The 16,706-nt window shown below is 32.9% G+C and overlaps 2 protein-coding genes across 14 annotated transcripts in view; one reads left to right on the top strand and one right to left on the bottom strand.

Moving 5' to 3' along the window:
* LOC108906130 (facilitated trehalose transporter Tret1) overlaps positions 1 to 16,706 on the top strand; it is a 53,751-nt gene that overhangs the window by 22,659 nt on the left and 14,386 nt on the right. The gene's annotated exons all lie outside the window — the stretch shown is intronic.
* LOC108906133 (troponin I) lies at positions 253 to 15,396 on the bottom strand. Of its 13 annotated transcripts, none has more exons than XM_018709303.1 (9): positions 15,316 to 15,373; positions 13,534 to 13,567; positions 12,204 to 12,221; positions 11,930 to 12,058; positions 11,578 to 11,701; positions 8,775 to 8,875; positions 4,607 to 4,650; positions 4,413 to 4,554; positions 253 to 501 (listed from the first exon to the last, which is right to left on the bottom strand). In XM_018709303.1, exons 2-9 carry the CDS (start codon positions 13,546 to 13,548, stop codon positions 442 to 444), a joined length of 633 nt encoding a protein of 210 aa, XP_018564819.1. In that variant the 5' UTR covers positions 13,549 to 13,567; positions 15,316 to 15,373; the 3' UTR covers positions 253 to 441. The 13 variants fall into 13 exon arrangements, with proteins under 13 accessions (XP_018564819.1, XP_018564818.1, XP_018564817.1 ...); XM_018709302.1 differs by lacking the exon at positions 8,775 to 8,875 and adding an exon at positions 7,957 to 8,057; XM_018709301.1 differs by lacking the exon at positions 8,775 to 8,875 and adding an exon at positions 11,227 to 11,327 and having other exon boundaries at positions 15,316 to 15,366.

The raw sequence follows: 16,706 nt of genomic DNA, 5'->3' as shown, positions 1-16,706 counted from the left end.
GGCGTAAGTTTTTTGTACATGAAGATATTACAATTGACCAAATTCCAGTGACGCATAGATACATATTTTTCAGTGTCCTTTTTAATTTTGTCATTCTTATTGCACATCCCAAATTTTTTATCTGTTAAAGTTGTGTATAATTCACATTTATTTAAATATCATTTCGAGTGTGTCATAGTTTTCATGCAAAAAAATACAAAAAAAAAAAACAGAAAACAAAACAGAAAAACTAAAATGAAATAATACGAGACATTGGTTTAAGTTATTTTTTTAAAATAATGCTTTACAAATACAGGAGTATTGACATAAACAAGTAATATACATGCAGACAGATGGACAGGGGTGTTTCCCTCAGAGTCTGGTGCACAATACGTAAAATAAATTAAATTCTTAATCATACAGATCCCTAGACAGAGGGGATTGACGGACAACTTAACGTAATCATGCTTCAGCTTCTTGTACCTTCTTTTCGTCACCCTTTTTGGACCAGTCCGGTTTTTTCTGCAAAATTAAAAATAAATTATTAACTGGCACGAAACATGACATACTGTGGACACAGAAAACTGCACTACAGATAGAAATATGTATGGAATGTATACAATGAAGTTAGTAAAAAGTGCACAACACAGAGGAAATAATAGTCATACAAAAGAAAGGTGCGTAAAAGTAAAAAAAAAAATGAGTTAGGGTGGGCATTAAGTTTTACGTGAAAATTAATACTAAAAATCCAAAGGGCAAATTCCTCTATTATTACTTGCTTCAGCATATCAAAAATAGAGCAGTCTGGTAAAAGTTTATTAGAAAATGTATCAAATTTAATCGAACATAATTTTGGTTTAAAACTACTTGGAAAAGTGGATATTTTCGTGAAGCTAGGTATTCTACAACAATCAAAATAAGTGTAGCAATTTTTCGACCATCTCTTTTTACCTTAGGAGCAGTAGCGGCTTTTTGAGCGTTCTGAAAGTTATACAAAGCACTGTAAGCACAAATACATCAATTTTTCACGGCATGTGTGTGTGACAATGTGAGAAATTGTGGTACAACACCAAACAAACTCAGCACGGTGATGTCTGAAAAAGCGAAATTAGCAGCAGCTCACCTTGTGTCTAAGGTATTTTCCGTTGCAATAAGACAGTACAAAAAGCTGGTTAAAAAATAGAGAAGTACAAAAACAAAAATGGGAAGATGAAAACAAAAATTAAAAACGAAAAAAATGATTGCGTGAAAAAAGAACAGACGTGGTTATCTGTGTAAAAATATATAAGTGCAGCACATCCTCAAAAATAAGTAAGTAGATGACGCTGGTTTTTCTAAAGAAAAATGTGTTTTTTAAAAAAATTATACAGTACAGAGAAACCGCTAGAATATATTTATAATTTATTAAAGTTTTATTGGGTAACGTAACATCGTGTTTCTCTTAAAACTGTATAATAATAGGTAAAAATATCGTCGCTTTACTTCTTGGTCTGCCACTCAGCTTTTTCCGATTTCTTGGGCTGCGGAAACAAATGATTGTTCTAAGAATTGACTGTTCGTACATTACAGATGACTATATTTCCAAAATGAACTCTTTTGGAATTGTAGTCATCGCAGTTTCTTGTTATTCACAAAATTCTGACCGAAATTCCACAGTTTTAACAATGATTTTATTTCTATTATTAGTTTCCATATTTTTAACTTTATTCTAAAGGCAAATAAGCTAATTCAAACAAACAAATGAAGTCAAACAATGTACCAGAAATCTAGGTAAATGACTGTAATTCAATGCTCGTCGTTGGAGAATAGAATAGTGTTTCCGGCAATATTAACAGTTAGGCTTGTCTTTGAGGTTAGAAGTATTTTGTATACCTAGATTTCTGGTATCGAAGAACATTGCTTGCTTCATTTGATAATATTTTTTAGAAAAAAAATTTGATTCATTTGAAAACAGGGTGACTAATGCTTTTAAACATTAACCTCCAAAGTATCCTCCTCCTCTACACATTTGTGGAATAGAGGTCGACGTAAAATGAAAAATATATTACACTGAAAAGATGCGTGAAAAACAATATTTTTATAATTAAGTTGCAAAACTTTACGATTTAATAGATATTTTCTAAAATTCGTAAAGTTGTTTTCATTAGCCCAGCATCATATTATTAGACATATGCACTAAATAAATGTTGAACTAACGAAAAATGTCCGGAAGCGAATGGACCAAACTTCAAGGGTGATGTAGTTTCTTAAAGAAGTTACAGTTCATCAAAAAATTTTTATTTCGTTTTTTTTTTTAAGATGACGCCATCAGTTTTTAAGAAGATGACAATGAAATTTAGAATATGAAGGTTTTTGGGGTAGTTGAAGATGAACAAAAACTTATTTCTTACCTAAAACATAAAGGCCGCCAAGAGTATCTGAAATAGTTTTTCGCGTTTTGTTTGGTAGAGATCTTGAGAAAATCACATTTTACTTGTTATAAAAAAGGTACAACATGGATTTCAATCAAGTTTTTTGTTAAATTTGTAGCGATATTCATTTTATTTTCCGATTGCATTAAATTTGTATTGTCTAAATGCGATTCCACGAAATAATATTTAGGGGCCCATATCTCAGTAGGTGTTGACGCTTGAATAGGGATACCTATGTTGATAATAGTTATTTATTGTCTAAGTGTTTTAAGTAGTATTTTATCCACGCAAGAATATTCTTAAGTGGATAAAAGGCAATTAAAACACGAATGCAATAGGTACAACGTTTTATCCATAATCACTTCACAATCATATTTGTGGAGTCAGAATTATTGGAATTTAATAAAAAAAATATTCGCACGACTTGATATTTCTTACTAGTACTCAATGAAACGTAGTAGGTTTTGTTATACCTACTGGCTGTTATGGTATGTTGTTCATTATCAATTATTTAATAAACAGTTCTATATAAATTTGGTAAACATGCAAGAAAGAAATTGTGTTCCTGTGGCTGTTTTTGAAGAAGATTATGAAGTAATTTTTCATTTATTGCCAGCGAAATCCAGAAAATATTACAAAAAAGTGTTCACCGAATTTAACAAATGGAGGAAAAAAACGGAGATTAATAACAATAAATGAAGAAGTCATGCTATCGCATTTTTTAAATTTGATGAAAAAATATGTAATTTCATCTATGTGGTCGAAATATTCGATGCTGAAGGCTACTACAAAGGTTTACAAAAATATAGATATTGGGAAATATATCAAGCTTACTGCTTATTTGAAGAGTGAATCGAGAGGATACAAAGCAAAAAAAAGCTGCAGTATTGGAAAGAGCACATATTGAAGACTTTTTGTCTGGGGCTTCCGATAAAGAATATTTAATGATTAAGGTAATATCTCTTTACATTTTACATGTTGTTAGGTATATAGTTAACTTTGAATTATTTCAGGTTGCACTAATAATGGGGGCTTCTGGTGCCTGTTGATGCTGCGAATTGACAAAAAATTAGTGACGTACAGGACGTTGGCAGTTACCTACTTGTTTCAATACCTGACTCTAAGACGGGCATTTCAAGAACATTTACAATTATAGAAGAAGGATTTGGCGTGAATGCTGTTGAAATTTGCAGAAAATATATTTCTCTGCGCCCAATTCGCCTAACACAAGAGAGATTCTTTTTAAGATACATCAATAAAAAAATATACTTTTCAGCCTGTTAGAATCAACACATTAGTGAAGGTACCCTCAATAGTTGCTTCATTCCTGAATATCGCAAATTCAGAAGCATATACTGGCTATTATATGAGACGCACTTCAATAACTTTATTGGCAGATGAAGGTGCTGTTCTTGCAAACATCAAACGGCATGGTGGATGGAAGAACTCCTCTGTAGCAGAAAGTTATATTGAGGAGTATATATCTAACAAACTTGATGTTGGAAAGAAAATTCAAGGAAAATATAGCTGTTCCTTACAAGAAGAGACATCCGTAAATTATGCAAAATTTTCCCAAATTTCGGCAGATGTTATGCGTTCCGAAAATAATGGCAACAATGTTACAACGGTTGTTATCAACGGAAAGGAAGTTAAATGTGATAAAACAAAAAACGAAATGTCTATTACTATAAATGTAAATGTTAATAAGTAAATAAATTAAATTTGATTTATTATAGGTTTATTATTTTTTCATTATTCTACTATTGAAATAAAGTTACTTTATTCCACTGTGGATAAAGTATCACTTTAGACAGTTCATATGTGTGGATAAATGTCCGATTATAAGGTGATTGTGGATAAAAAGTATTTAATTTAGCAACTTTTTTTTTATTTTAATCCAAGAAAGATACCCGTGAAATATGGTTCATCGCTTACGGACACCCTGTAAGTTCTAAGAAAAAATTTTAAGACCGCAATGTTTCGTTCCTAACACAGACTGAAAGAAAACCGACAGATACTTACTTCCTTATCCTCCTCTTCTAAGGTGAATTCCTTCTTCTTCACAACTTTGAGTTGGTTACGGAAGTTGAATTCTGCTGCCTTCTTTTGCAGTTTGGCGAATTTGTTCTCGTATTTGGATACTTTCTTCAAGGTAGGTTTGACACTAGAGAAAAATCGTATTAAAATCTGCCACTGTCAGGACGAAGAGTACTTACAATTTGCCTCTAAGGTCGTTCACCTGGCTGTTGAGCTCGGCGATCTGTCAGAAACACAAGAATTCGTAAGAAATTGAACATAGTGCTAAGTACTAAAACGCTGACTATTTTTTGTTTGAATAGAAAAGAAAGTAGAATAGTTTTGAAACACAAAAAATAAGCAGCGGTAGAGTTTTGTTAGTAAAATGTGCCATATGTACAAAGAAAATGGGGTTAAACTTGTAGACACACGAAATCTCAAGTCACGCACACAAAATGTTAAGTAAGCGAGAAGAGGAAAATGGTTAGACAGAAAAAATAGTACTAGCTTGCGAGTATTAGACAAAGGCGTAGAGAAAGAGAAAAGGACAGATGTAAGAACAGGAAACAGTGAACGAATTAACTACTACATAGGGGATAATTATAATTGGTCAATATATCTACAAAAATATTTATATACACAATATACAGGTGGAGAAACATCAAAAATTCCATTTATTTCTCAAAAACACAAGTGTGGGTTACGTTTTCTATAGGGACACAAAAATTCTTGAACCTCTAGACGGGCTGTCGAGCGGGTTACCTAAATTGCTGGTCTTAGGCAGTTTTCCTTTCTCTAAAGCTCTATTAATCTACAGTTGTGTAAGCTCAAAATATTGCTGCAACTATACATCTCTAAATACATATATACATTATGGGTGTTGTACCACCAATGACACATTTTTTTACGGTTAACATCACGAAACAACAACGATTAACACATCGGTGGTGTACGCCCAAATACATAGAAGAATGCAGTGTACCACAGACAATATTTTGACAGGCCGTTCTGTACAATTATTTACAAGTGAACCAATCCTGAAATGGTAAATAGGATTATTGAGGATCGGGCATGGCACTTCTGAACTGTCAGGTTCCGTTATCCTTGCTACTTGAAGTAATGAGTTTTTGGTGATTTGGAACGATTACTTAATGAGGAAAAACAAAAAAAAAACATTTATCGGTCAAACGCTAGAAGAGAAAAAAGCATGAAGGGCCATGCCGTATTCCTAGGGGGAGAACTGCCAGGGCTAGCGTTAGGCTTTGTTATTGTTCGGTATATTTACATCGAGAAAGGTTTTAGCAGTATTAGTAGCACAAAATATGCGATGTCTTAAAACAGATTTTTCTGTTGTATACAAAAATGTATTCCAAATAAAAGTAGTCTAGAATTTTTTAATTCCTCATTGAATTCAAGGCCTACTTTGATAAACAAATATTAGATTTAAGGCTTATTGTTTTATTTGTAACAAAAAAATGGCGTTTATAGTAGCTCGAAAATATCAGATGATTAACGTACTCTATCTTAAATTTGATTCAAGCAGATGTAAAATTTAAGTTTCTTTCGATTTTATTGAGATATGTTCTGACCTATTTCTTATAAATAGTTTGACATATAATACAAAGTAGTGAAAATAATATTGACAGAATGTTGACAAAAAAGGTTTTGAAAAACATCACATATGAAATGAAACTTGAGAAAAGCAAAATTCACAAAATTTAAATACGGTCATCAACTACTACCACTGAGTATTTAGCAAATTCTGTAAGTTCATTTGAGTTGCAACTGTATTTCTAAGAAAAAATATTTATCATGTTATATTTGTAAAACGAGTAATTTTCGAGTTATTTTTCAGTGTAAAATGAGCTTATTTTAGTACGGTTGAATAAATAGAAATTAACTCCAAAATTGTTCCTTTTGCAAAAAATATTTATAGACTTTCTTGTTGCAAATACAATGGAATTATTGAAAAAATACATATTGGACTAGAAATTTAAAATTTTCTGAGATGCGAATTTGTGCGCTACTGAATTTCCGACTTTAATGATTATATTGTGTTTAAAACTGTATTTGCAATAAAAAACTTCTATCACATTTTTTGTGAAATGCACAGTTTAAAAAAAAACAGTTATTAGTTATTCAACCAACTTTCTATAAGCATATTTTAGAACAAAAAAAAAAAAATAACTCAAAAAATGATCCGCATTTCGAATAAAACGGAAAATAACTTTTTTCTTTAAGAAACTATTGCTATTCAGATGAATATCTGTATAAAATTTCAAAAATATTGATATTTTGATATTGAAATTCTGATATTCTTAGTAGAAATGTAGCAACTTTCGACTAACGTATAATTAGACCAGATATCAGATATTTTCCTCAAAATTTGTAGCATTTGTACTCCTTTATTGAAAACACCCTGTGAAAGGAGATGGACAAGACACCATCTCAGATTTGTTCTTTGCCTCTCGCTACAATGAAATGATATGCAAAATGTAGAGCTTTTTAATGGTTTTCTAACAAATTCGAAATAACTATATATAAATTATTATAAGTTTTTTATTATTGCCACAAAAATATGATTGCTTTTGGTTTTCATTTCAGGCATCTATTATTTAATGCCAAAATAACAACAAAGAGTATGAAAAATCAATAATATCTCGTAACCTATAAGAAACGTACGTCAATATATCTTGATATAATCGAAAGAGAGTTAAATTTTATATCTGCATATTCTTCTTCTTAAAAAAAATCAATAAATCCTTTGCATTTTGTTGTCATGTTTATTTTCGGAAATATTCGACATTTTGGAGAAAACGGTATTTTTTTTTAAAGAACATTAAGTAAAAGTTATAAATAAACGAAAAATTCAAAAATACAATAATATTCAGAATGTTTCATTTGAAAAAATTAAGGTAGGGAACGCTCAGAAGAAATAGCACACCCTGTATATAATCAGAATTAATTTAAATTATGAAAAATTAATATGACGTGACTTTTATTTGGAACAATTTTTTGTGTTGTTGGGACACCCTGTATAAAGCCAATTTGACACTTTGACAAGTTAAGAGGGGTGGGGGTGGGGTATGAAGCGGCAAAGCAGGGACTATTTCAGGAATAGTTTGAATGCGACTATAAGCGAATCGGCTTCAGTCTCCTGAAGCAGACCCGTCGTACTACATAAAACTGAGAACTATTTACAGTGAAATGGCTGCTTCTGGTTTAGTCGGGAGTTATGAATGAAGAGTTACAGCGGGATGGGATCAACTACGGCCTAACACTTCATGTACGTATTAAGTAATTTTTTAGTAGTCACAACGAAGGTATATGTTGGGGTTTTACACCTCAGAACTCAACGGCGATTTATAAAGTCCTGCCGCGTGCACGGGTAACACGACTATTAAAATTGCTTGAGCTTCACAGCCCGCTCTTGCATCGTTAGCCGCACACGCGTTGCTTTTATAAATCGCGACCGTATGTGAGTACTTTTTAAATGTATATAGTGTATGATATGAAGCACAAAACTGTACACTCGGTATGTGTGTGGTACCTCCCAGTCCCGTTTTCGCACTTCGCGTTCCAAATCCCACTTCTGCTCCTCACATATATACATGCGGTCAAAATAGTCTTTGCAAATCTTCTTAAGCTGGCCTAGAAATCGGAAACGGAACCAGCAGTCAGCAATAATTTACTTTAAAGGTCACTGGTGCCCGGTTACCCTTTCGCAATCAATCTTAGGTACTTGCTCACAATTCAATTGATATTTTAATTTTGGCACATTGCTATTTGTAAAAAACTCTGAAATATTGTAGAGAGTACAAGATTGCTAGAAGTCGATTTGAATATTCAAATTAAATTAACAGTAAAAGATAAACTGAAATACTTCTTGTGGGGGCCAGATCAACAAACTGCGTTTCCGGTAAAAATATTACTTTAAGGGTCAGTATTTTGTGTATAAATTAAAACAAGTCTGTGAATAATTATATGCGCGTATTTTATGTTTTCTCCTTATCTAATCGCCTGATTGCTTAATGAGGTCTTGACTTGTACTGAAAATACTGACCCTGGCGACGTTATCGAATATTAACTGTGTGCAAGTACATTATTTGAGAATATCTCTATATAGGATTGGTTGATATGGATTCTAAGTCCTCCAAGTCAAAGGGAGAATTAAAAAATTGTCCTAAATAAGTAGCTTTGGCGAAATATGTACATTGCAGGTAAAAACAAAGTCAGCCGAAAAATAACGGATCGTACCAACAGCGCCGTTATCTTTTGGCTGCTTTCTCGTATTGTAAAATGCCATTCCATAACAGCGCCCTAAAAGAAAAAAAATTGCAAGGCCTGTGTATCGTGTATAGTTTGTACCTCTTGGGCTTTAATACGTTCGATTACTTCTAAATCATATTTATCCCCTTCTAGTTTCTCAATTCTTGATTGATAGGCTCTACAAATTGTCTGAAGTTCGGCTAGAAGAAACAGGTTTAGTTATCAAAACGAAATGAGTACCGCAACCACTTCTTGGAGCTGGAAATTTGGATTGTCCGTTGAACTGTATCTTCCGAAGTACTTCCTCGCGCTTCATTTACTTAAATATTCATTAAAATTTAGAAACAATGGACTAGTCTTCGATGAAAGTACTTCGGTAGCTGCTAGAAAATATAATTTTTACAGAAAGAGGATGACAGTTCTTGGGGGTGAAGCAGAAAAAAAGCTGGAAGCAAACTTTCTGAAAAAGTGTGTTCCTGAAATCATACAGTGTATATACAAAACAGAATTTGGGGGTAAGAGAGTTGTATGTGAATGTGGATTTGTACAGTAGCCAATCGGGGAATAGAATTGCTTTGAAAAAAAGTGCAAAAAAAGCTCTACGTGACGGTGTGTTATAAATTTTTCTACGCATGTGCAATACAACATGCCCTCCAAAGTGTCCATTCTACCTGAAAATCTCTGAATTCCACTTCCTTTTCAAGGTCAAATTTCTTATTTTCAAGATCGGCAATGCGCCTGTGATAATTCTCGCATACTTGTTTTGTAGTTGCTAGAAGATAGAGGAAGCGACATGTCATTAACGCTTTTACACATAGGGTTCACATAAATTTGTTCGGATCAGCCAGTTGAGATCTCAATTTTAAAAAATCACGTGTCCCATCTTCTATTCCACTACTCTTTAAATATATTCTTGTATACATAACTGTGTCATATTATCTATAAGTTTAGTTTACAAGCATATTTTTGTCATATAAATCCACATCTAGATACTTTCTACAAAAAATTGCTTTTGACGAAGCATTAAAATGTCGGTATACATATACAGAGTATTTTTTATGTTGAAGTTTTTCAATTTAACCTGACATAGAACTCAAGGGTAACGGAAAAGCTAACTGAAATAAATCTAATGCATCGCGTAAAATTTTTATCGTAATAAGCAATTAATTCATGTATTAAATAACTGAAAATTCAACAAAAAATATAATAGTTAAGTTTTCCCAGTAACTATACTTTCTTTTTGGTAGTGGTGATTTGGAATTAAACAATATTCACAGCTTATGTAAACCAGCGAATTCAGATGAGCGTAAATCGTAAGGCGCGCCTAACAGACCAGAAATGGCACATATTTGCAATAGTAATGAATTTATTGACATGCCGTTGGGATGGGAGGAAGGGTCGCCAAAATGCCATCATAACATCCGGATTATATGTCGAGTAATTCTCTTACTTTTGAGTTCCTTTGTGTCGCAGCTCGTAGGTTTGTTTATGTCATTGGAAGTGTTCGAGAAACAGGAAAATCGCGGTGGATATGCTGGAACCAATGCAGTTCGAAAAAGATGGTTTGATACAGTTGAAGGAGGTGTAACAACTAGTATCGAATATATTGCACAGGAAAATTTAATTTCATCAATGGATTGGACAATATTATGGTATTCAATGTCGCCAGATTGTAGTCCATGTGCTTTTTACCTGAGGGGTTACATGAAAAATTTGGTGTACAACACTGAAAGTGGAGGAATTAGGTTAACGCCGTGCAAATAATTCGGTCTTTCGCTTCTGACAGCATGCACGAAGTCATGGATACTCCTAACGATAGCTTGTGTGAATGAAAACATTGGTGAGTATTTCAAAAATGTTCGTACTTTTTTGAGTTTTATGTCCTGTTGAAAGGAAAACCGCAACTTAAAAAAGATCTATATCTCCGTCGTGAGTAGCATACAAATCTAAAAATTGGCGTAATTTTCACTTGTTTACTGATTTCAGAGCCCACAAATAGTTTTGAGGTGAAAGTATAGGGCACGATTATTTTCACCGGTACAATTCGTAAGCCATTTGGCACCGTAGCACCGCTTCAACTGCGACGTTGTAACCCTTTCAAAAATGCTTGGCTTATTGACAAATACTGCTGACAAATCTTAATACAATGTCTCGGCATCGGTTAGGAAGAAGTTAGAAACTGAAAATTATGGTTACCAAGAAGAGAGACAGGAAGAATTTCAAATCTGCTACACTGTATAATATTATTACATGAACTGACTGCATTCGTTTCGTAAAAATTCAATAGTAAGCTGAAGCGGAGTCTTTTGGATGGAGTAGGCAGAAATTCAATGAATAATTTGAATTAAAATAGTAGTTCTGATTATTATTTATAGTTCTGGTGCTGTGTGGAACAAGGACTAATGCCAGTTTTCTTCCAAAGATGAATAAAACCTTCAGCACCTTGAATTTTCACCCACTGCCACCCATTCGTACGAAATGCAGTGTGTTAGCACATGCATATACAGTATAGCATGAAATGGACGTGCAAAAGTATCCGTATTGAGCTAACCTCAATGTCTTTCCTTTTAACAATGACTTCCAAATCATATTTTTGATCCTCCAATCGCAATATTCTTTCGTAATAATGCTTGGCAGTGCTCTTAGCTTGTTCTAGGGAAAAATTTATTTTTTTAAATGTTCAGTGTGAGTGTATTTTATGGCAGTTTGTTTTGTAAAAGAAAAAGTCAAATGGTGATGGGGGGTGATTACTCTCCTGGTGATTCGGTGGGGTGTAGAACGAAGAAAATATGTTTCAAAATTGTTTCATAGAAGCTGTTATAGTGATTTGGGAGTGATTGGTTGTGTTTCATGGAGACTTATAACAACTTTTATAAAACTGCAAACAGATCGTGCTCATTACCTTCATTAGCGTCGTCGACGATTTTGGGTTTACCGCAGCGTTCCTCGATGATGCGCCTCCTTTCGGCCGCTTTGCGTTCTTGTTCCTTCTTGAGTTCTTCAGCGGCTTTCTTTCTCAGCAACAACTGCAAGCCACAAAACCAAAAGCATTACATGGTTCAGTGAAGATTGGATCAAATGGTTAGGTCCTAACCTAAACTACAAAGTCTCACATCTGATTCTCTTGTTTCGTGACGTCACTACTAGTGATAATTTTAATCGTTTTTTTTCATTGCTCAGTCTATCACCACTGACGTGAGGTCACGCATGAAGTGTTGAGGCTTTGTCATCTCTCCGAAAGCGGTAATACTCACCCTAAGTTTCTTCTTTCTCTCAGGGGTCATGAAACCTTTCTTGGCTTTTTTGGCCTTGGAGGCCTCTTCCATGCGGGCTCTGACCTCGGCCCTCTTGCGTTCAATGTCCGCCTGTTTCCTCCTCTTTTCCTACACGCCCAATCAGAAAATTGTTAACAGTGTTCTAAACTGCACGCAGCGAACAGAAGGACCAAATAGACAGAGCAAAAAACAATTGTATGACAAGTATTTGATCGTTCTGTTTACTACGGCTAAGACTTATCCCTATACATGCCTCCTCCAACTTCTTTTTCTGAAAAAGGAAAGAACAGAACTATTAGAACTTGAACGACTGTAAGTAGCCACAGCAAGAAGTTGCTTAATTTTCAAAAATCGGATCTGCTTGCTGTGACCTCATGGCAAGTTTAGTGTGTTGTGTGATGGTGCACATGTGATAAGGAAAGGTGTTATTTACATTTTTGTACAGTGATAAAAGTGACTCGAGTTTATTAAAAGAAAATGGTTGAGTGCTTTAAGAAAGTGTAGGAAATTATTTACAGATAGATTGAGGCTGGAAATATACAGATAATTACAGTGAAGATTAGAGTTTATTGATGCATAGTTTGTTATAGACTAGGACAGAAATACTAAATTCGTTGTTAGCAACGATATTCGTACACATGGTCATTGCAGGTATAAAAGAATATCAGAGAAAATCTGTTAAGACAAATATTGGACGTAATTTTTTATGAAAAACAAATAAATAGATAGAAACTAAGAAAAGAAGAAAATACATAATATAGATGATAAACATTTGACGATTTAAAATATAGTTGCTGACTGTTTGGTTATAGTAACATGCCTAGTCCGTTGTATGTATAGGTATTATTGGTATATGTGCGAATATAGCACTATTTATTTGAGATTTGAGGATTGGTATTGTTTTTTATGTTTTTCAAATTTCAATAAAAGTGCCATTTGAAATCGTGTGTTATGAAGTGCTTTTATTAGTGTTAGTAACATAGATCTACTTACATAACCCCGAAAAAATAAATATGTTAAACTAATTTCTACTAGAATATAATAACAAATACTCCAGCAATCAGCATACTTTGCAAAATAAAAATAATAAAACCTACATCTTTTCTACTACTATAATCTGTAATTATACTTAAAAAGCATTAAACTACTGATAATATTTATATTAAAGAAGCTCTCTACTTTGTCGTTTAAGTAGATTTTATAAAACGAGATAATTAAGTATTCAATTTACTTCTACAAAAGAGATAAACATTAGCTGTATTTTTTCGGAGATTGGAAGTGATATTTACCTTTAAATTGGAAGAAGACAAACTCTATGCCTTGATTCCGTTGTATACTGCAGAAGTGCATAAAAAAGAGAAAATATATTAATAATCCTAATAATAATATACGACAATAGTATGACGCATTTTCAATTAATGTTTTTAAATGAACTTGGAATAATTTAATTCAACCTGTAGTAAATAATACATACATCTGAAATCAACCACGTTTTTACATTTTCCATTAGATTGAAAACTTTTTATTTACGTCATTGACTGAAATCTATTTTTTTTTGTCGTTTCCATAAATACCTACCTAACCTCGTCGTCCGCCATGGTGAAAGTTGTTGGTGTTCTGAAAATGAAAATGCAGAAAAACTTCAGCTCAATGTGAATTAAAAAGTGTATAAACCGTAACACATCGCGAAATATAGAGCAGGCGTAAAAATAAAAGTTATTTCGGGAACATATGCAGCCATCTTACAGCCGCTGAGCTAAATTTAAAGCCTCTGGCTTCGCTCCAAATAGCTTCTAACATGTGACTATCACCGCCAAATTTGGTTTCATCGCTGTAACGTCGGGCAGACAAATATCACATTACTTCGGTTAAATAACTTGTTTTCCACGCGAATTTTGTTGGAAAATATTATATATTATTTACATGTAATACCGCCTACTTATATTATATAAGTTGCTTGAGTAGACGTAATGATATGTACAGATTTTAGTTTCGAATTTGAAAAAAAAAATGATATATTGAAAATATATTTTCGTTTAGATTTAATGAACCTAGTGAAATAATTAGGTAGGTAATAAGATCTACAGGGTGTTATTTAAATGGCATAACTCTTGTAACTTTCATACAAGTTATCTGACTGATCACAACTTATTCAATAACAGGAAAATTTCTTTTTCGAACACCGTATATTCTTATAAAAATAGAACTCTTTCATATTCAGTGCCACGATCCAACTAATATTTGGATCTCCGGAAATAGTAGTCTCCTTCCCGTCAAAGTTTATATCGTTGTATTTGTAAACGTTTTATTAAATATGTAAAAATATACGGGGCGCAATAATGCAATTATCATCATCAACTCGACCATATCGATGTCAAATTTGTCATCAGATAACCCGAATACAAATTAAGTCGTTAAAGACCACCCTGTATATAACAAGATGAGATGACACATTTTTTGTGTTATTTAATAAACCCTAAAGTCTAAAATTTTTGTTCCAAAAATATATATACAGCTTGAACAAATTCATCTTGTCCGTGTATGCGTAGATCAAGAAGAGAGTCCGCGAGTAGCGACAAAGACAGAAGACCTTAATAGTCCGTAGGTACCTTGTGGGCAAAAATATTACTTAGTTCTGGTAAATATAGTTATTTAATGAAAGTTGTACATTATAAATATCTTGAGCGTGTATATATATTGAAGTTGAAAGTTTTGAAGAGAAGAAATGGAACCTGTTTATTAATTAGTATTATGTATTTATAAGATACAAATCAAAAAATAATAATTAGTGAAACTGCAGTATAACTCTTCTGCTTCAATAAATATTTTTCTGAAATCAATTATTAAAATAATTGGACTTATTTTCTAGTATGCAGTATCTAAGAACCATCTTTTTTCTTTCCGTTCGTCATCATCATCACCATCAAAATACGGTTTAGATATTTTCATGTTAAAAAATATTAGTTATATTAGATTAGATTTTAAGACATTTTTTTAATAGCAGATAATAACATATTCACGCTGTACTACTAAATTTGTGGTATAATTTTTTTGACCTTGCCGTGGATCTTCCTGTCGTAAATCTTTTTATTTAATTCGTGTCAAAATCAAGTATTTTTCCACATAATACACTTGGACAAGGTTACTTATTTTAACTTATGAAAGTATTTAAACAAATATAGGTTATTACTAGACCGTTTTAGAAAGAGTAGGTAGCTATTTGGTGACAATCTTTTCAAGATGTAGCTTACGAAACCTCACACAGACGCTCTATATTCCGAAGAGGAACACGCCGAAGCACTCTCGCAGGAAAAATCCAAAAACCTCGTCACTTCCACTGCACTATTCACTTAACCCCAACGTACCTGGTTCAAGCGATGGAAAAATGAGCAGTCAACAAGGACCCTTTGCCGACTGTTGAATGTTCAACCTCGACGCCTTTAGAGTGGCGTCGGTGCCCCTTCCCCGACACCCCCTGCTCCATTTCTGAAAGACCGTTTTGGTCGTGGAGGTGGTCGCGTCTCGAGCCCAGAAATAGACTTTTCAGAGACTTGATACTCGATTCAAGCTTCCACACAGTGCGGGTGATGATGATTGGGTTGGGTTTTGGTAAACACCGGCTAAGCCAAATAGAAAAATCGATTATTCAGATCCGTAAAAATGTGTTATCCAATTACTGATGATGGAAATTTCCGAAACGTGTGCACTGAACTGGTTGAGACGAAATTATACAAGAAGTTTTTTAATTCGACTGTCAAATTTACACATAATGATCATTAATAGTAATTTTAAATGGACTAGGGATCAATTATGCTGATTTCTTATGCACGGAGAAAATTGCTATTGTGTATCCATTAACAGCCCTATGTATTACTATTACTATTATTATTGAAGTGTAATGTATGCAGTTAAACTTATATCTTTGAAGTTTAACGCTTTGATTTCTCTGGTTCCCTTCTCAACCTCAATTCATTTTGATTGCTAATATTTATATTACTTTTACTTTACTCCTTCCTTCGTCTTGCCAACTAGGTAGTTCTATTCTTCTGATATATTCATGTTATCTTTTAAGAACCCACTCTAAAAACTAGCAAAGTATTTGAGCAGAAAGTAGTTTTACAACTATTTTTTTATTCTTTTATTTAATTCTTTATTAATTAAATTGTTGTGGCTGGTATTAAAGCTTTTCTAATTCTTTTCAATCTTTGTTAGACTGTGTAGTGCTGAATATATGAAATTCGTATGTTTATTATAACTTACTCGTTCAGACAAGCGAACTAATTTATATAATTTAAACAAAATGTCTTTTTACATCAATGAAGACGTTTGAAGACATTAATATTTGAATATTAATTTTTAGTAAGTAATTTTATTTGTAATTTTTTGGCAAGATTTCCTTACATGTATGTTTTGACAAAAAATCAGGAAACAGATTCCTTTCGAACTTGGCAAAGTTAATATTTTAAAACACAATTATTGTTGTCGACTATAATTTAAGGTTTCAAATGCGTTTGAAGTGTCGGTAAAAAGAAAATAGTCGCTTTTTAAATCAATCATTCCTAATTTCGTTGTAAGTGTTAATTATGCTTTTTCTAGACTACATAGGAAAATATTCACGAGATTTGGCAAAACAGTCATCAGAATATCATCAATCATAATTGAATTAAAAGTATAACCAAAAAGGCTTTGTTTGAAAATTTCTAATTGTGATGTTCTGTCCGATGTATTACTTACACTGTAAAAAATCGTTATGAGT

The sequence above is a fragment of the Anoplophora glabripennis genome, unplaced genomic scaffold, assembly GCF_000390285.2.
Source record: "Anoplophora glabripennis isolate ALB-LARVAE unplaced genomic scaffold, Agla_2.0 scaffold74, whole genome shotgun sequence".
Lineage (NCBI taxonomy): Eukaryota > Metazoa > Arthropoda > Insecta > Coleoptera > Cerambycidae > Anoplophora > Anoplophora glabripennis.
The sequence above is the reverse complement of the archived record's forward strand: the minus strand, read 5'-3'. Positions and strand labels throughout refer to the sequence as shown.